Source organism: Mustela lutreola, chromosome X (assembly GCF_030435805.1).
Source record: "Mustela lutreola isolate mMusLut2 chromosome X, mMusLut2.pri, whole genome shotgun sequence".
Classification (NCBI taxonomy): domain Eukaryota; kingdom Metazoa; phylum Chordata; class Mammalia; order Carnivora; family Mustelidae; genus Mustela; species Mustela lutreola.
The window spans coordinates 11,655,897-11,675,817 of NC_081308.1; the positions used below are offsets into that span (position 1 = coordinate 11,655,897).

Sequence of the window (19,921 nt, forward strand, 5' to 3'; positions counted from 1 at the left end):
ATTCAGTGTGTCACAGCATACCAAAAGGATGATTGAGGTTTTCAGCTGTGGATAGCAGAGCCTCAAAGAGTTCATTAGTTTCACCACATATGACCAGTCCGTGTGCACCAGAGACGAGAGGGTGGCACGAGGAAAGACAAAAGTTGCGATACTGTCACAGTGATGTCGAGTGACAATCACACTTTTTCATTGCAAACCTGGGGACTGCTACACGAGCCAAACAGATCTCTTCCCCACTTCTGGGCTTCTTAACAATTTCAGGTGTGGAAATGGGCTCCTTTTCGGTCATATTAACTGTCCTTGTCTGTCACATTTCCTGCAGCGGTCCCTCGTCCAATGTTGAGTTGAAGTTTTCGTTGCTCATTCTCTGCGTTCTTTGGCGTTACCTCATGGTTTCCTGATTCGTGAGAGAAGTCAGCGTCAGAAGTGGGGTTTTGCCGAGCTAGTTTCTTGTCCTTTCCAGCCCAGAGCTCTAAAAACAAAGGCAGGGTTATCACATGTTCCTGAGGGCTGCCTGGGAAAAGCAGGGGCTGTGGTTATCAAAATTGGAACCTTTATGAAATAGGCTTTTGTCTCCGTTTGTGTTGCATTCAATCAGATCAACAAGTGTTGGCTAAGTGTTGAGCGTGGTTTCCTGTGGGATTGTGTAAGGCCCTTGCAGGACAATAAACGTTTTGGGGGCACTGAGTAATGTAGCCATTTCTGATCCGGCAGCCGGGAAAAATGGGAGACAATTTGCTGCTGCTGGAAGGAGGGCAGCTGGGGTTTGTGTTCGTGTGAGAGTGGATTAACCGCGCGGCGGTGGACCCCCGGCGGCGGAACGAGCCAAAATGGTGCGTTGCGGCCGTAGTGGGCCCCATTATGTCATATCCTCCAGGCAAATAGGTTCAGAATGATGAATATGAGATTGCTGGGGCTTCTCTGGGGACTTTGGGTGAGACCATCTAATTTGGGGGCCTGTTGCGGTTTTACTGTCCATTCCTCCCCCGGCTCAAAAACGTCGTTCAGGGAAGCTGTCAGGCTGTGTGGCCCTCGGTGTCAGCTCCAGCGAGCTCTGTGCGTTTCCTCTGCTGCTTTTCTCCGTCCTCCTCTGCAGGCATGGCCTTTTGTGACTTTGCATATTGGCTTCCTAACTGTTTCCCAAAGACGGAGAAATGTTAGTCCTACCCTCTTTTATGTACTTGTGTTTTTATGGTGTTACTTTAACTGCAAATATTTGTTCTCAGGTTCCCGAAGGCTTCCAACGTCTGGGGTTTGGGGGGAGGATTTTAGACGGAGGTGGAAAGCTGGGGGAGGTGAAGCTTTTAGTTACAGCCGCAGCCAGAAAATGTTGAAAGTTCCTGTGCACCAGGATAATTTCACTGGATTTAAGAAGTAGCGCAAGTGGGGGCACCTGGGTGGCTCAGTGGGTTAAAGGCTCTGCCTTTGGCTTAGGTCATGATCTCAGGGTCCTGGAATCGAGCCCCGCCTCGGGCTCTCTGCTCAGCAGGGAGCCTGCTTCCTCCTCTCTCTCTCTCTGCCTGCCTCTCTGCCTACTTGTGATCTCTGTCTGTCAAATAAATAAATAAAATCTAAAAAAAAAAAAGAAGAAGAAGAAGAAGAAGAAGAAGTAGTGCAAGTGGATTGTGGTCTAGATCAGGACTTTCCAAACTCACGGCACACGAGGCTCCTGGGGATCTCGCTAAAATGCAGGTTCTGGTGCACCGGGCCCGGGGCAGGAACTGGGCAGCTGCATTTCTCCCAAGCTCCCAGGCCCGGCTGATACGGCCGGTCCGTGGACCACCCCTGCAGTCACATCCACGTATTGATTTGTAAGAAACCCAGGGGCCCAAAAACCCAGTCTGTAAGGGGCTGGTTCACCTTGAACCTAAGGTAAGTTGTCCCGGGATTGAAAGCTTGTAACAGACAGATACTTCTATCTTGAACAGTGCAGATACGTGCGGAGGAGAGAGCACACGGGAAGCGTTCCTGCCTCTGATGCTCTCCCGTCCCTAGGGCCTGGGGAACAGAGATGAGGACAGAGATTTTATCATCAAAGATCATTTCATTCTTTTCAGTTTTTAACCTTTCCTATGATCTTTTTTTTACACTTTGCCTAGGAGTGATGGGGAAAGAAGTACAGGATTTGGGAGTAGGAGCGAGCGTGCTAGGCGGCGTACTGCTGTTTCCTCTTGACTCCTCCTAACTCTTCCACATGGTTACTGTTTTACTCCCTTTATGGATGGGGAAGTAACATGCCAGGTTGCACAGAGACGGAGCAGGGATTTGAACTCACGGGCCGGTTGCTTCTGCCCACACCAGCAGGTATACCCTAAGCAGGGCTGCGTGTTACTAATTCAGCATAAGGGATCAGGACATGGCTTTATCACCTTTTGCCTTTTTCCTAACCACCCCATAAGGTGACTGAATTAGGACATACCCCATAGGATGGGGGGGAGAGGGGGCCTACCCCACAGAGTAAACGAATACATATTTTCCAGGTGCTTTTTAAAGTGCCGGGCATAATGCAAGCCCTCCTTAAATGTTAGCTAGGATGATTATTGCTATAATCACTTATATTCTGCAACATCCAGTGTTAATGTCCTCCCTTCCATAATTTCTTTCTTGATTATCTTTTTTTTTTTTTCTTGATTATCTTAAGAAGAAACAACTTTCCTTCCTTGGGTCTTTCAGGGCAATGAGAACATGGGCTCCGCTCTAGCATTCTAGTTGTTTCTTCCCCCATTTTCTTTTTTGATCGTGGTTCATTGCCCATGGTGTGCCCACAACTTTGACAAAAGCTTTCTCAATCAAGCCCCTTGAGAGAGCTGTGACTCATCTTCTCTTCCGGGTCAGAAAACTGAGGCTTAGCGCAGGGAAGGGACTTGGTCAGGGTGACATTGTCCACGAATATAATGTGGGTTCAAAATTCTGAACTCCTTACTCTCCTCACAACATTTCCTTGTAAATGCTAAATAACTACAGGAATTCTAGGTCATGTTAACTTAGTGTTCAACTCTTACCTACATTAAGGGTTGCGGGATGGTTGCAGGCTTCCTTGGAGAAAATACTATATTGGTTTCTGCCAGTTTTTTTTGGTTATACTTTTTTGTTTTTATGTCACCTGCACTTTAATCTCTTTCTAGTTTCACGTACTTATGGAAATAGGCAGCCCGGGCTATTTGGTAAGCAAATTGATGTGTCTATTCCGTGTAGTTGGTAATATGAGAACCCAGCCATATTCTGCTGGCTCTTCTATGGAAATACATTTCAGGCTAATACTAACTAGCTTCAGGATCTCATTTCATTTTGAAACTGTTTTTTAACCTTCCCGACTGAACATATATTATTAAATATGGGCAGACAGAGTCAAATTTGTTAGCCATGATGCAGGCATTTGAGTCAACAGGGGTAGCTGAGCCGGTCGACTTATTGTCCTAATACAGGGAGGAAATATTGCATTTCTAAAAATTAGTCATCACCGATAATCTCGTTCTACACCGAGGGAGACCATAGAGATGCCTCCATTTTCAAATCTAGGCTAATGTAGGAGAAGAGAACAATACAAGGAAGGGATAGAAGCAAATAGAAGTAGAAAGGCAGATCCCAACTAGAACAGGAGCCAGGCACTGTCCTAGAAGAAACTGATCTGGATGAGACCAAAGCGTAAGTCATCAAAACAGGATTCTTCAAGTTCGTTAGGAAGCTCCGGGGGCCAACTGAGGAAGTAGAACTTTGAAGGTCTCCAAAGACACGTGGCCCCATGTGTGTGTTACATAAGAACAACAGATTACAGACCTATCTTCACAGAGCATGAGCTCATGTTTGGGAAAATAGATACCTATATATTTGGAAAAATGTAGAGGTATGGTCACCAAAATGTTAACAGTTTTTTTTTTTCTTTTGCTTGCTGGTAGTTCTTAATTTTGTAGAATAAACACACATCATATCTGATTTTAGAAAGGAAAGCCAAAAAATTCACAAAAGGCAGAGCTTTGGAGTTAACAATTTTGTCGAAATTTTTCTAGCCATTGTTTTTTCCTCCAATATACAGAAGCAACCTTGTGAATTTCATTTGTCAATTGCTTCTGCGATTCACCATATTAATCTTTTAGATAAAATTCCCTCCCCAAAATCTTTAATGTAATGAATGTAAAAGTTCTATAAATAGTAAAGTGTACGTAAGGTCATGCAGTCCTGGGAAAGGCTGCTTAATACCTGAGACTTTGGGATTTGCTTTTTTAAAACAGTACTTTTAATGTTACAAATTCATTCAGTATCTGAAGAAGTTTTGAAAAGTAAATGCTCTTTTTTTTAATTTTTTTATTTTTTTTTATTTTTTTTTTCAAAGATTTTTTTTAATTTATTTAACAGACAGAGATCACAAGTAGGTAGAGAAGCAGGCAGAGAGAGAGGAGGAAGCAGGTTCCCAGAAGAGCAGAGAGCCTGATGCGGGCCTCGATCCCAGGACCCTGGGATCGTGACCTGAGCCGAAGGCAGAGGCTTTAACCCACTGAGCCACCCAGGTGCCCTCTTTTTTTTTTTTTTTTTTAAGTAAAAATTTTGTGTTGAGCTAATCAGATCTATTTAACTAGCACTCTGCTTTAAGGAGTCATGTTTTAGCTGTGGCTCTAAAAGACATTTGACAAAAGTTTTCACAGTTTTCTTTGTATGCTTTGTTAGTAAAATTGTAGAACACAGGAATGTAAAAGCCAAAATGTCTTAAAACTATGCCCAGTGTGGTATGGCTCCCCAAAAGGGGCATGTACCCCCCCCAAAAAACTAGACCTTCCACAGTTTCACTAAGTCTTCAAGGAAATTCTCTTCCAGACATAGACTTTGGGTATAGAAAATCATCTTATCTTAACTTAATAGAGTTAACAGATCCCCATCTTTGAGTTCGGGGGCCAAGAAACCAGCGACCATGGCATAGAACACCCACTGTGCTCAAAAGAAACTCATTCTATTTTCCCAAAGGAATTAGACTCCCCTTCCCTGATAAAACACTATTCAAAATAAAAAGTAACCAATGGATAAGATTTGTAACAGAGAAGATTTCCATTACTTCTGCCTCTAAATCAAAAGATGCCCTTGGAGAACATTTGAGGGATTCATAGATAACCACTTCATCTGTATAAATAATGAACATAAGCTGATTTTCTTGATTCCCGTTTCTAGAGAGGTGTGATCTATGTCAGGAGAGCAGCTGGCTGGACCTGGCCATGGTTTATTAGCTGTGTCTCCTTTTCCTCCCACTTCCCTGTCATAGTGGGCCCATTATGCTCAGGGCCATGGAGAAGTGGCCTTTACTGATTGGACAGGTTCATTTGGCAAACCCTCCCTCCATCGAACAGAGCAATGCCTGTGTGGGTGCTTCCTGATGGAGAGTGATAAGTAGGATGCAAATATTTTCTCGGTAATGCATGATCCTGGCATAGCCAGAGGGAATATGAGTGCCTCAGAGCAGCAAGGTTTTACTTAGAGCTCGGGAGTTGGAAATTAAGGACCCACAAGTGCACCCCAGCTGACTAATCAAATGCAAGGTGAGTAAAGTTAGTGACATTCAGATTATCAGTAAACAAAGAAAGATAGAAATTATTGAACATCTCACTGTTGGTACACATGTGATTCCACAAAGCAAAGAACATAAGAAAGTTTATCTCTTGTGGCCTACTACTTAACATTATTATTATTTTTTTAATGTTACTTTTCATTAGCAGACCTGATTTTGGATGGAGGGTTGAAGGAACAGTCTTAGTAGAACCAGAAAACTTAATGGATTTTTTTCTAGAAATACCTTAAGCTTTAATGCTTTCCACGGCTTTGGAAGAAAAAGCAAGAATGTTTTTAGTTTGTAAGGTACCAATTTTGTTTAGTTCTTTGAGATCGATTTTGATGGCATTTTAAAATGTTTTGTTCTCAGAAATATTGAAAAGTAGACCCATCTCCTTTATGTTAAAGATCTGATCGTGATGGGGAACTGTGGGTATTACTTACAATAATATTAGAGTCTCCCAGGGGGCAGGACGATTTTTTCAAACAGCCAGCCACAGTAATAGACAGAAATTTGTTGATCAGTTACTTCGGATAATGGCGAGCTGCCTGGAGTTCAAATATTTCAAAGTTTGATCATATTCAGTTTGATTCAACAAATCCCTACAGAATCCTTAAGGAATAAGCAGAATTTTGATAAGGTGTCTGGAAAGGAGCTCAAAGATGGTGAATTTATGATCCAGAGTGGGAGGTGACTAAAACAGATAAAACGTTGTAAATAAATCAACATATTTATAAAAGCCAGGACCAAGGCAGTAGGAATGAAGTTATGTGTTTTTAAGAGTCTGCTGAGTTAAAATTTCTTCTCTAATCCTAAACCTAAATTATATTATTTATATTATTCCTGAATGAGAAGCAGTTGACTAAACATTCTGAAGGCTAAAAGAGAATGTAGCGAGGTGAAAACACTCATTCTCATTATTTTATTTTACTTAGGACGACAATATGGATACAAAATCCATTCTAGAAGAACTTCTTCTCAAAAGGTCACAGCAAAAAAAGAAAATGTCGCCAAGTAATTACAAAGAGAGGCTTTTTGTTCTAACCAAAACAAATCTCTCCTACTATGAATATGACAAAATGGTGAGACCCTGCTTATTCCATTGTTTTTCTACTATTTATTTTTCTTGCGTGTCCACAAAGGGCTTAATTTTAATGAAACAATGTCAGGTTTCTTAGCTCAGGCAGTAAAGATCAACTTGCCTTCACTTATCACGTTATCTTTTCTTAACCAAGACCTGATTAGTTCAAGATAAAGGGTTTTAAAATATTGGCTAACTTTGCTAAGGCAAATTGTAACTTTAGAACACTGGTCCTCAACTTGAAATTTTTAAAGATGCCTTCTGGAGTTAAATGTTGATTTTCCATAGATTAAACACACCACAGGTGGTGGAAATATGTTTCAAGGTTATTGAACAAAATTAAGTGCTGCTTCTAGCCTTGCTTTGGGGGGAGTATATGGGTAAACATATAGGAAACATATCCTGCTGCCATTGGATTTTGACTCTGATGGAATAATTGGAAGAATTCTCAGTTACCCGTCCTATCTCTCAATCTCCCTCCCAGGATAATCTTCACTTTATTGCTTTTCTTTGTGTCCCGCTGTGTATCACATGAGGCATCTTATATTTTGGTTTTTAATTCAGAAAAGAGGCAGCAGAAAAGGATCAATTGAGATTAAGAAAATCAGGTGTGTGGAGAAAGTCAATCTTGAGGAGCAGACCCCAGCGGAGAGACAATACCCCTTTCAGGTAAGGGGAGGAACAACGTTCTATTGCAAATTCCACATATTGGCAATAACGAAAGATGTTGCAAAATGACAAGGACGATGACCAGACTTGGAACATCCCCAGATGGTAGTCGGGCACTTTGCTGAAATTTGATCTACCGATCTGCTTTCCCTAGAGGGAGAGAAAGAAAGGGGAGCAAGTAAGCCACAGTGGCATAACTTGCAGTGGGGTCCCACGGTCTTTCATATGAAAGGTTGCTGAGCATTTCCAAGGGGCTCCAAGGTACCAGACACACCAGAAGGAATCAAACGCCAGCCTCATCCCCAAGGCATTTGCAGATCGTTACAATGCGGGGGTGTGAAGGTGAGTTGAGATGAAGGGATGCCGAGGAGCCTGGGTTCCTCAGGGAAAGGAAAGCTTCATACCTCACTTTCCTATTGGAAGAAAGCAGGGGGGTTTCTGGGAAGATGCTTCAAATTCATATCACAGAAGCATGGGAGGCTCAAAAGACCACAGGCTTCGGGGGCACCCAGAGCTCCTAACCTCACAGCTTGTACTGCTGGTACCATAGGCAACACACTCAACTCTCTATCCAAGTCTGTTTCTTCATTCGCCAAGTGGGCATAGTCATCCATATTTCGCAGAGCCAAGACAGGGTTAGATCTGAAATGGTCTAGGAAAGAGCCCAGAAATTAGCAGATATTTCATAAAGGGTCTGTACCATCTACCCACAAAAACTGAATGAATGAACTAGATAGAGAAGGATGTGGGGAAGACATTAAAATGTTCTGACTTTTTTTTTTTAAGATTTTATTTATTTATTTGACAGAGAGAGATCACAAGCAGGCAGAGAGGCAGGCAGAGAGAGAGGAGGAAGCAGGCTCCCTGCTGAGCAGAGAGCCCGATGCGATTTGGGGCTTGTTCCCAAGACTCTGGGATCATGACCTGAGCCAAAAGCAGAGGCTATAACCCACTGAGCCACCCAGCTGCCCCCAAATGTTCTGACGTTTAAATAAGCATCTTAAAGAACAGGCGATGATCTCTGCTGGCAATTCCTGGCAATTCATTCCAAGAGAATGAAGTAACAGGGAAACCTCTTTTTACTCAATAAAAGCATGAACTATATAATGCTCAGAATATATGCAAATTGCCAACGATGGCTTGGCAGAAGTAAAAGACATTTCATCCCTGAAGATATTTTTAAGGATAGAGCAGGTAAATATTTTCCAATGGGCTGTGAAGAGAGTCAGGCACGGAGTCGGTAGACCATTCCTAAGACCACTATGATATCTAACATTTTAGACTTCTGTAATTCTCCATGGTCCTCAACGTTCCCTGATGTCAGACACATCATTGCCGTGATTTTCCCAAGTGTAGAAGTGTCTGGGATAAAACAAATTGAGGGATGGAGGGAAAAAAATAACTAGATTTTTTTTCATCTAATTCCAGAGTGAATGCATATTTTATAAGCAAACTCAACTTTTCTTTGGGATACCAGAAAATTTGCAGTTGCCCGGGAATGAACCATGGAGGCAATTGTATCTAAATGCCCCTAATCTTTCCCTTTCCAGATTGTCTATAAAGATGGGCTTCTCTATGTCTATGCATCAAACGAAGAGAGCAGAAGTCAGTGGCTGAAAGCGTTACAAAAAGGTAATTTTAAAAAGTCATAAAAGGGAGTTCTCCGTGGAGTTCTGGTGAGGCTTGGTGGAGGAGAGATACGGCAGTGAAAGGACCCGCAGCCAGAAGAGAATCTGCTGATTTTCCCACGAACCTCGGAGAAACTGCCAGGCTCATTTTGCATTCTCATTGTTATGCGGACTGAGCCTGTGGCTCGGGTTCCCTTTCCTGCCCTTCCCCGGGGCGGGCTGTTGGGCCCTCCCCGAAGGCAGCTGGGCAGGCAGCTCAGAGGAACCAGACCTCCCGCTCCCCACCCACGGGGCTGCCCTTTCCCCGGGGCAAAGTCTGCCTTCTCTGAGGCTGTGTGGCTACCGTACTTTGGCTGTTTACAGAAAGTTCTATAGAAGTACTACGGTCGTAGCGTCTGCCAACTGCTATGCCAAGTACTTCGTAAAGCATTTCCTCGAGTAATCTTCTTGATGACTCCATGGAACGTTATCGTGCTCTCCCTTTTCCAGACAAGTGAACTTAAAGAGACATGGCCAGGGTCACATGCGTAATAATGGAGAACCCCCAATTCGACTACCCCAACCCGGCTTTTTAACCGGTACGGTGTCAATGCTAGGCAAAACTGGGGGATTCATTTTTTTTTTATTTACTTATTCGACAGAGAGGAAGAGAGACAGCGAGAGAGCAAACACAAACGGAGGAGTGCGAGAGGGAGAAGCAGGCTCCCTGCTAAGCAGAGAGCCCGATGTGGGGCTCCATCCCAGGACCCTGGGTTCATGACCTGAGCAGATGCTTAATGGCTGAGCCACCAGGTGCCCCAGAGCTAGGGGATTTAATGGAGCTTTTGCTCAGGGATTCTCAGGCTGCTTTGGTGACAGGCTGTGGTAGAAGAGAGAACGCTGTTGGCTATTTGGCGCTATGATGTTTCTCCCAGTGATATTCTTTAAAAAAAAAAAAAAAAATTTTATTTATTTATTTGACAGAGATTACAAATAGGCAGAGAGAGAGAAGGAAGCAGGCTCCCTGCTGAGCAGAGAGCCCGATGCGGGGCTCGATCCCAGGACCCTGGAATCAGGACCTGAGCTAAAGGCAGAGGCTTAACCCACTGAGCCAGCCAGGCACCAGGCACCACTCCAGGTGATATTCTAGTTTGGCAGGCAGGTGATAGTGTGAGGACAGCATAAAACCCGAATGAGTGACTCTACTGGTGGAATTTCAGATATCGAGCCCCGAGACCAGGTGAGGTTTTGTTTTCTTTGAGTCTCAGGTTAGGGTTTTTTCTCAGATTTTCTTCACACATAGGGCTTCGTTTTCCCTCTGCTTGAAAGTGTTTAGCAACCTCTCCTGGAGGATAGTCCAGTGGTCCCGGGAGGTCCAGAAGCCTCCCTCTCCCTGCTCCCAGCTTGCTGAACTGAGAAGGGCATCCGTCTTAGCGACAGACACATCCTCCACACCCTGCTTTGCTGTGTCCGCTAAAGAAACCATCTCGAGTCTCTGGATCTCAGGTTCCCAACCCTATGAAATGGGAGGTCATGTTGCTTTTTTCCTCGAGGGATCATGAGCCATAAATGAATAAAACTCACATATATACTGAAGGGTCCAACACACAAACGTGAGTCCCGGTGGCTAGAGTGGGGCCTCCTAGACGAGCCCTAAGATGCTGCTCTGGGGGGACTTCCCGGGAATGGTTGCAGCGTCCACCCGCCCAGTGTGCAGCTGTGAGGCAGACCTCAGGGTCCTTCTGCAACCATGTGTGGCAAGCTGGTTTGGGCGGCCCTGGAGAGCTCAGGTAAAGGCCAATGGAGCATAAGGGAGAGCAGAGAGAGAGAAGCCAAAGGGAATCTCTTAGCTCCTGATAAGACTTCAGAAAGACCTTATCACGAGGGCTGCTGCATGCAGGGGAAGCCGTGTGTATCCATTAACAATGCTTGGGGACGCAGGTAAAAAGACACCAAGCAGCTGTTGGAACAAAGGCACGTCCATTCCTCTCACACCGTTCACAAGTCCGGAGGTACATGGTCCTGGGCTGGGGCAGCAGCTCAGGCAAGTCAGTAGGGACCCAGGCTCCCACTAGCTTTCTGCTCTGCTACCCTCAGAGGCTCTTGGGAAGGCTCTGAGCTTTTCCAGAAGCATCCCCTGCAAATTCCTACAGGTGTTTACTGGCCAGATCTGTGTCTCGTGGCCATCTCCATATGTAAGGGGGCTTGGAAGACAGTATCTGGTTTTCCAGCCTTTCTGCGGGCCCAGAGTCGGAGAGGAGGTGGGTGAGGCGGGCTTGAAGGAAACAAGAGAAGAAGATGGCAGCAGCCGTGCGTCCGGCCAACCAACCCGCCTCCCCAGGAAAACAAAGAAGTTTCGTCACAGAAATCCTCTCCCCTGGGAAGTCTTTTTGTCTGCTAGTTAGCTTGGGCATTATGAACTCAGGTGGCATCAGAGACATGGCATTTTGCAGAAGGTGACCTAGACCCAGGAGGTTTGGGCTGACTGAGTGGGGACTGGGGCATGTCAGCCACCGCGGTTCTGAATTCAGCTGAGCAGATGCGGAAAAAGCGTGTCCTTCTTTCCAAAGATGAAAACCGAAGGGGATGCTACAGGAAAGCTGGCATCTGGTCATTGGATTATAATAGAAGAATCTTGGGGCTGAGTCTCAGATATGCTGCTTACTAGAGGTTTATGAACTTGAGCAAGTTAGACCACCTCTCCACACCTCAGGTCCTCTTATTATCATGATTAAATGGCTGGAGTGTCGCCATGTGGACTTCTGGACTTGATTGGAAAAGAAATAGTTATCCAGGAAACAAAATCGATGTAGTAGGAAATAACAGGATTCCTGGCATGTGGGAAGCAGGAGCTTGGAGAGCTGGAAGGCAAGTCTCATGCCCAAGGAATCGCAATGACCATTTGGTCAATGGTCAATGGTGATCAATGACCACCAGTTCCGAGTCAGAAACTAGCATTTTATAATTTTAACTCCTTTGGCTTTTGGGGACTTCTGCAATAATTTCCCTTTAGTTCCCATTAATATTTAGTCAAGTTTTTTTTTTTTAATACCAGTGCTTTTGGGGGGCCTGGGTGGGTTAGTGGGTTAAGCCTCTGCCTTCGGCTCAGGTCATGATCTCGGGGTCCTGGGATTGAGCCCCACCTTGGGCTCTCTGTTCAGCAGGGAGCCTGCTTCCTCCTCTCTCTCTGCCTGCCTCTCTGCTTACTTGTGATCTCTCTGTCAAATAAATAAAAATCTTTAAAAAAAAATACCAGTGCTTTCAGCTAGGCTGAGCTGAGCTAACCTAAGGGAACGATAACACTGAAAGCCGTCTGTTCGTTGAACATGTGCTCTGAGCCAAACACAGAGCTGGCTGCTTTACATACATTATGGTTTGGAAATGATCCGATGACCCAGTAAAGCACTTAGTATCTCCAAACACTTCCTTGAATCCGGGTTGAAAAGGAGGAACAGAACTCTCCTGGGATTAAAATAAGGAAGGGTTAAAATGAATATAAAATCAAGAGTTAAAGAATTGAAGTCACACATAGAATCAGCCCTCCCCACCTAGAGACTCTCCTTGAACTGCTCTCTACTAAGATCTTGTAGGTTTCTCCGCTGTGTTTTGAGAGACGCTCATTTGGTGTAGAAACAGTATTCTACTCCAGTATTAGAACTTCATTTCTTTGGGGACACCTGGGTAGCACAGTTGGTTGAGTGTCTGACTCTTGGTTTTGGCTCAGGTCGTGGTCTCAGAGTCATGGGATCGAGCTCTATATCAGGCTTCATACTTGGCAGAGTCTGCTTGTGATTCTCTCTCCCTCTCCCTCTGCCCCACCCATGCCCTGCCTCTCTATAGTGCCTGAATAAATCTTTAAAAAATAACAGCATATTTGAAAAAAAAAGAATTTCATTTCTTTAGATTAAACTTTCTTTAGATTAAACTTCTCATTATTTTTTAAAATATGCACCTATTCCTAGAAAAGTAGCCACACAAACAATCCATTCCTTAGTGTAAACAAGTCAAAGTCACAAGAGACAAAGCGGAGATGAGGGACAGTTCCAGATCAAGGGAAACTATTGTTTCCAGACAGTTCCAGATCAAGAGAAACCACTGTGATTCTGGATTGGATCCCCAATCAGAAACAGTGAATGCTTATCAAGGGTATATTACTGGCACAGTTGGGAAAATTTTGACTATAAAATACTCAACAGTAGTGTTGTATCAGTGTCAAAGTTCCTGACTTTGATAACTGTATCATGGTTATGTAACAGACTGTCCCTACCAACAAAAGTTAAATGCTGATAAATTTATCGGCGATGTTATTTAGGTCATGATATCCGCAACTTACTTTCAAATAGTTAACCAAATGTAGTAATAATTTCAAAAATTTTAATAGTGATAGTATGTATGAACAGAGAGAAAGAAAAGCAAATATGGTAAATAGTTAAAAATTGGTGAGTCTGGGTGAAGGGTAACAGACATCCATTGTACTATCCTTGAAACTCATCTGTGCCTTTAAAATATTTCAAAATGAGGAGCTGAGGAAAGCACATGTTCATTAGAACCTTCTCTTCTTGCTGAGATCTAGGCCTATCCTTCAGCCCCTTGAACCCTATGTGCCCTAACCCACTTGTTTCCTTTACAGATGTATTTCTAAAACCCTAGACCACCAAGTTAATCTGCATATACACTTTCTAGTGTTGTCCTTGGTTTTTTTTTTTTTTTTTTTTTTTGTAAGACTGATAGAAATTCTCATACCTGGGTAGATTTTTAAGCAAATTTTTGGCTTATGAACTTCGGAGTGAAAGACTTATATCCTTGGGGAGCCGTTTGCTCTTACCCTGGTTGCTGGCAAAATAAGGTTTTCATTGTTCTGTGATAACAGCCCTTACTGAATGTGTTTCTTCTCTTGGGCCAACATTTGCTCATGCTGTATTTTCTTCCTGCCTGTTCCCCAGAGATAAGGGGCAACCCTCACTTGCTGATCAAGTACCATAGTGGGTTCTTCGTGGACGGAAAGTTCCTGTGCTGCCAACAGAGTTGCAAAGCAGCCCCAGGATGTACCCTCTGGGAAGCATGTAAGGTGACACCCCCCCACCCCCCGCAATGGGTGGGACCCTGGGAGGATGGGCCCCGTGAGGCAAACCTGCCAAATTCCAGAATAGCTCACCAGCTTGGGAAAACAAGATGTGCCACATTGGTTGACATCATGTAAACCCAGCCTCAAAAAATGCTATTGGGCAGATGAAGTCTATTCTAGGGTCAACTGAGTCATGTTCATTGAAATGATAACAATATTAACATTTGCTGTTCTTTCATTTCATGAGAAATTTTTTTTTTAATCGGAATCATGAACCGAGCAAGGAGCTATTTATTTCCTCCCATAATTCTTTCTGGTTTAAGATAAACTCCCAGTGGGTAGAATATGGTGAACATATCACCATGGTTCATAGCCTAAAATAATAAACTAAAAAAAAAAAAAAAACCAATGTTCTTTTTAATAATACATCAAGGGATAAAACTTAAAGTGACACTTTGAATCACTATAAATACCAAACTGATGGACGATCAAGTTTTAAAAGACATATTTAAAGGACTTACCATTCTGGGCATGTTTACTGATTTCATAGTAACACCACAGAAGGTAGTGAAGGATCTGCTTTAAGGGCAATCAGATTCTACCCAGAGTTATATTCCTAAGAAAATCTGCCTGAGATTTTATCTGGGGACAGAAAGGAAGGCCCACCAAGTGGCTTTGAAGGGCTAAGGGAGGGAAGAAATTAGGTTGTTTTCTGCTTATGCACTATAGGGTCCCATCTCATCTCTAGGATATTTACATGAGATGGTCTTTTTTTCTTTTTTAAGATTTTAAAAAAGATTTTATTTATTTTATTATTTAAATATTGTTTATTATTATATAAGCTTTATATAGTTCATGCTTTTATTGAGTAAAAAGAGGGCTCCCTATTACTTCATTCTCTTGGGTCATGTCCCTCCCCAAGGAATTCCCAGCAGAAATCATCTTCTGTTCTTTAAGATGCTTATTTAAACGTCAGGAGAGAGAAAAGGACAAGCAGACTCCACACTGAACGTGGAGCCCAAGATGGGGCTCGATCCCACGATCCTGAAACCCTGTGATCAGGACCTGAGCCGAAACTCGGAGTCAGACACTTAACTGACTGAGCCACCCAGGTGCCCCATGAGGCAGTCTTATAAATTTTAGAAGTTTATCACTGTGTAACAACCATAAGTTGTGAATAAATTAAAAAGGAGAAGTTATTCTGGTAACAGTTTTACCAGCTTGAGCAAAATATGCTGGGATCACACCTTTAATGAACTGAATAAGGTCAGCGGTATGATACCTCTTTATGAATTATAAAAGACACGAGGACATGAGCTATTATTCACATTTACTCCAATATAGTATTGACACCTGACAGTCTCATTAATGGTATTACTAGTAATTTGACAACAAAAATCAATGAATAAATGTTCATGGTGTTTTCTATCTTAATTAGACTACACAACAAATATTTATTGATCTTAAATAATATCACATTGCCCTTTATATTTAGGAATTATTGTGATTTGATGAACTATACAGAAATTATTGTATATGGATTCCTCCCTCCACTTAAGGGGCTGAGGAATAATGTTTCTTTACAGCATTAATTCTTTCTCCCAATTATTCTGTCAGTGATCTGGTACCATTACCCAGCAGGCCAGATTCTAGCTCTGACCCTAACTCCCTGGGAAGAAGCAGGAGAAAAGGCCAGAGAGAGCACTCCCTTGGGACTTTCATCCTAGGCTCGATCTGGATGGCGTCTGCCATATGTTCTGGGTGCAACAGGCTCTTTGCCAGCCTCTGAGGAAAACTACAGAATTTGGAGCTGCCGTGGGTCCATGAGCAGCTATCATACCGTTTAGCTAGCCGAGTATAACTTACTCCTCTGCTAGGTTACAGAGTGGCCCAAGGGTACAGTTACTAGGAAGGAAATAGTTGCAAGCTCTTGCTTCCTTCTGTCTCCAAAATGTCCTGGACCATTCCTTTTCCAGGATATGTGCGCGGCCTACAAGTAAATTTACCATATCCCCCAGTTCGTTGGGAGCAGTCTCATTCTGCAGCTGGTGACCTGGCATAATTATTAAAAACTTACCTATCCCTGTAAGAAATGTTCCGGAGTGGTTAGTAAATTATATGGCCGCTCTATTTGTAAGGCATCTAATGGCTTTACACCCATAGCCTGGGCAAAAACCAGCAATTGTCAAAAGAAATGGAAAAAAAGAGAGGGTGGTTGGGTTATGGACATTGGGGAAGGTATGTGCTATGGTGATTGCTGTGAAGTGTGTAAACCTGGCAATTCACAGACCTGTACCCCTGGGGCTAATAACACATTATATGTTAATAAAAAATTAAAAATTAAATGAAAAAGAAATGGAAAAAAGTCGGAGACAGGTTTTTTCACTTATAAATCAGCTACCTGGGGATACTTGGGTGGCTCAGTCGGTTAAGCATCTGCCTTAGGCTCAGGTCATGATCCTGGAGTCCTGGGATCCAGCCCCGGGTTGGACTCTCTGCTCATCAAGGAGTCTGCTTCTCTCTCTGACCAACCCCTACCCCACTTCTTGTGCACTCTCCCTTTCTCTCTCTCCAATAAATAAATAAAATCTTTAAAAAAATAAATCAAGTACTTATAAGCATCTTGTATGAGTCAATCAAAGAGGAATCAGACATGGATTCTTGACACCTGGCATCATAGGTACTACCCAAAGAGATTAGATACCTGCATTTCAAACACAAGGTGGAAATGTGGTATAAATTAATAGTTTACAGGATTTAGAGGAACTTGAATGTTTTTATCCATTTGGGGAGGATATTGATAACCAAGGGGGGAGCAGTGGTGTTTGAGTTGGGTGTTACGCAGGAAAACAACAAAATCACTCCAAGTGCTGTGTCTAAATTCAAGTCATCTGAAGCATTGATCACATAAGCTAGTTTATCCTTTTGATTCCTAACATCTGCTTTGTTTTGTTTGAAAGTTCCTCCTGGTATTATTTGGTTTTGCCTTTCAGATGCTGATCTACACGTTACAACCCATGAAGAGAAACACAGAGTTCCCATCTTCCCAGACAGAGTGGTAAGTTAATATTTAAAAATTTTTGCATAGTCAGGACATATTAAATAAACCATGAGTTGCCAGATTCAAGACTAGAAAATATGGCCTGCACTGGGACTGCTGAGCAAAGAGAGGACAGAGGTGAGCTATCACAGATAGCAATGGCAGCATTGAATGCCAAGCCCAAATAGTGAATCCTTTTGCCATTTTATATTGTTGTACTTAATAACTGGGCCTTTTCTAACCTGTAAGCACATAAATAGTCACCAAAAAATGGGTGCGTGTGGGAGACATCCTTATGATGGCATCACACAGGACAGGCAGATGTAGTTAGCTGTCATTCCTCCCCCAGCAGCTGCATGGCCAAGACTGCTTCATGCAGGTATCCTGAAGAAGGATGGGACTTCATAGGACACAAGCAGAAAATAACCTAATTCTTTCCCTTCAAAAGCCACGTGGTGGGCTTTCTTCTCTGTCCCTGAATGGAATCTTAGGGAGATTCCATAGTTTTCCAGCTGCTCTTAGATGAAACAAAATGTCCCAATTACTAGTAGTCGTGAGAAGAACCTCTACATTGTCCTATCCAATGTTATAAACATACACCTCCAAACGTCATTCCAAGTTACAGCTTCTCCCCTTCACATAGCTCAGGTGTGCATCAGCTAGCTGGCTGCCTGCTTTGGGGAGAGAGCCATGAAGAAGCTGAGATTTCTGATTCTTTCATGGTTGGGGCCCAGGAAGAGGGGGTCTAATGAACAGTCATTTGTGGCAGATTACATCGTGATTTTGGCAGGGGTGGCTTCTGGGTGAGACAGTTGTCTAATGCTGACTCTAGCTTATGGGAAACTTTGTGGGTTCCCCATGAGAGTGCAGATCCAAATGGAGTTTTATGATGGAGTGGTTGTCTTGACCCTTAGCTCTTGAGTTTCCAGTCTTTACATTTCTGCTGGGTCAATTCACCCATCTTGGGCAGAGTTCCTTTCAAGATGGCTCCCAGAACCCTCTCCCAAGGGTGGAGTTGGCCTACAGTACAACAGACAAACTGACTGCTCTGGTTGGTACAACTGTATGTGACTCACTCTTGCAATACAGGCTGCTGCTCTGTTTTTGCTCTGCTTTCAGGTGTGTAGCCATAGCCTCCTACTTTTAGGCTTCCGAGGCAGATGTCAGCCTCCTCAAATGCCAGGGGACACATAAAATGGCCTCCCAGTGATGCTCTAGAAGCTCTCCCAGAAGTAAAGGAGTGTCTCTACCCATCCATTCGCTCTATGGTATCTTGGGTACTTATTTTCAGCTGCACACAATCTCACACACACACACACACACACACACACACACACACACACACACACCCCTCTCTTTCTAAGTAAAAGCCACATAATCTTTATGAACCAACATGAAGGACAAAAGGAAATCTATTAGAGAAGGTTAAATTGTATCTCCTAAATTTCATGTTCACCCAGAACCTCAGAATGTGACCTTATTTGGAAACAGGTTTTTGCAGATGTAATTAATTAAGGACTAAGGTGAGATCATACTTGCTAAGGATGTATCCTTATAAGAAGAGTAGAGGACACAGGGAGATACACAGAGAAGAAGGCCATTTAAAGACCTAGGCGGATCAGAAAACAAATAATCCAGTTAAGAAATGGGCAGATGACACGAATAGACACTTTTTCAAAGAAGACATCCAGATGGCCAACAGACACATGAAAAGATGTTCAACATCACTTGTCATCAGGGAAACACAAATCAAAACCACCATTAGATATCACCTCACACCTGTCAGAATGGCTAAATTTAACAACACAAGAAACAACAAGGGTTGGCAAAGATGCAGAGGAAGAGTAACCCTCCTACACTGTTAGGGGGAATGCAAGCTGGTGCAGCTCCTCTGGAAAATAGGATGGAGGTTCCCCAGAAAGTTGAAAACAGAACTACCCTGTGACCCAGCAACAGCACTACTAGGTATTTACCCAAAGGATACAAAAATACTGATTCAAAGGGATACATGCACCCCGACGTTTGTAACAGCAGTACCAACAATATCCAAACTATGGAGAGAGCCAAAATGTCCCTCACTGATGAATGGATAAAGAAGAAGTGGTATATCTATACAATGGAATATTATTCGGCCAACAAAAAGAATGAAAATTTGCCATTCACGGTGATGTGGATAGAGCTGGAGAGTATAAAACTAAGGAAAATAAGTCAGAGAAAGACAAATACCATATGATCTCGCTCATGTGGAATTTAAGAAAGAAAACAGATGAACCTATGGCAAGGATAGGGGGAAGAGAGAGAGGGAAACAGGCCGTAAGAGACTCTTAATGATAAAGAACTAAGGGATTGATGAAGGGAGGTGGGCAAGGGGATGGGCTAGATGGGTGATGAGTACCAAGGAGAGCACCTTCTTGTGATGAGCCCTGGGTGTTGTATGTCACTGATGGATCACTGAATTCTTCTCCCAAAGCCAATATTGTACTGTATGTTAACTAAACCTAAAATTTAAATGTATAAATAAATAAACACCTATGCAGGAGATTCGAATTATGCTGCCACAAGTCAAAGAATGCTAGAACCACTGGAAGTTGGAAGTGGCCAATGAATATTTTCCCACAGAGCTTTCACAGGGAGCACAGTCATAGTGAAGCCCTGATTTTGGACCTGGGGCCTCCGGAACAGCGAGAGAACAAATCTCTGTTGTTTCAATCCACTGAATGTGTACTGGCTTGTTATGGCAGCCCAAGGAAACTAATATAGTTGTTCAGGTTTGAGGGTTTTGTTATCAGCAACATTGCTATTTTGGTCTGGCTCCATGCTCCAGTCCTGAAGCTGGAAAATTATGGCTTTATAAAACACCTAAGAGCAGATATATACCAGAAAAAGCAAATTTACAGAAACAAAGGGTTGACTAGAGGTTGCCCAG

General features: G+C 43.1%; 1 protein-coding gene across 2 annotated transcripts in view; it reads left to right on the top strand.

Moving 5' to 3' along the window:
* The first annotated feature begins 672 nt into the window (after positions 1 to 672).
* Positions 673 to 19,921, top strand: part of BMX (BMX non-receptor tyrosine kinase) — a 49,151-nt gene continuing 29,902 nt past the window's right edge. The window contains exons 1-6 of one of the 2 annotated variants that reach the window (XM_059158019.1): positions 673 to 833; positions 6,469 to 6,615; positions 7,179 to 7,283; positions 8,834 to 8,915; positions 13,834 to 13,953; positions 16,949 to 17,013. In XM_059158019.1, the coding sequence (XP_059014002.1) occupies positions 831 to 833; positions 6,469 to 6,615; positions 7,179 to 7,283; positions 8,834 to 8,915; positions 13,834 to 13,953; positions 16,949 to 17,013 (522 nt within the window). In that variant the 5' untranslated portion in view covers positions 673 to 830. Of the gene's footprint in view, positions 834 to 5,400; positions 5,523 to 6,468; positions 6,616 to 7,178; positions 7,284 to 8,833; positions 8,916 to 13,833; positions 13,954 to 16,948; positions 17,014 to 19,921 lie in introns of those variants that run through there. The other variant, XM_059158020.1, reaches the window with a different exon arrangement.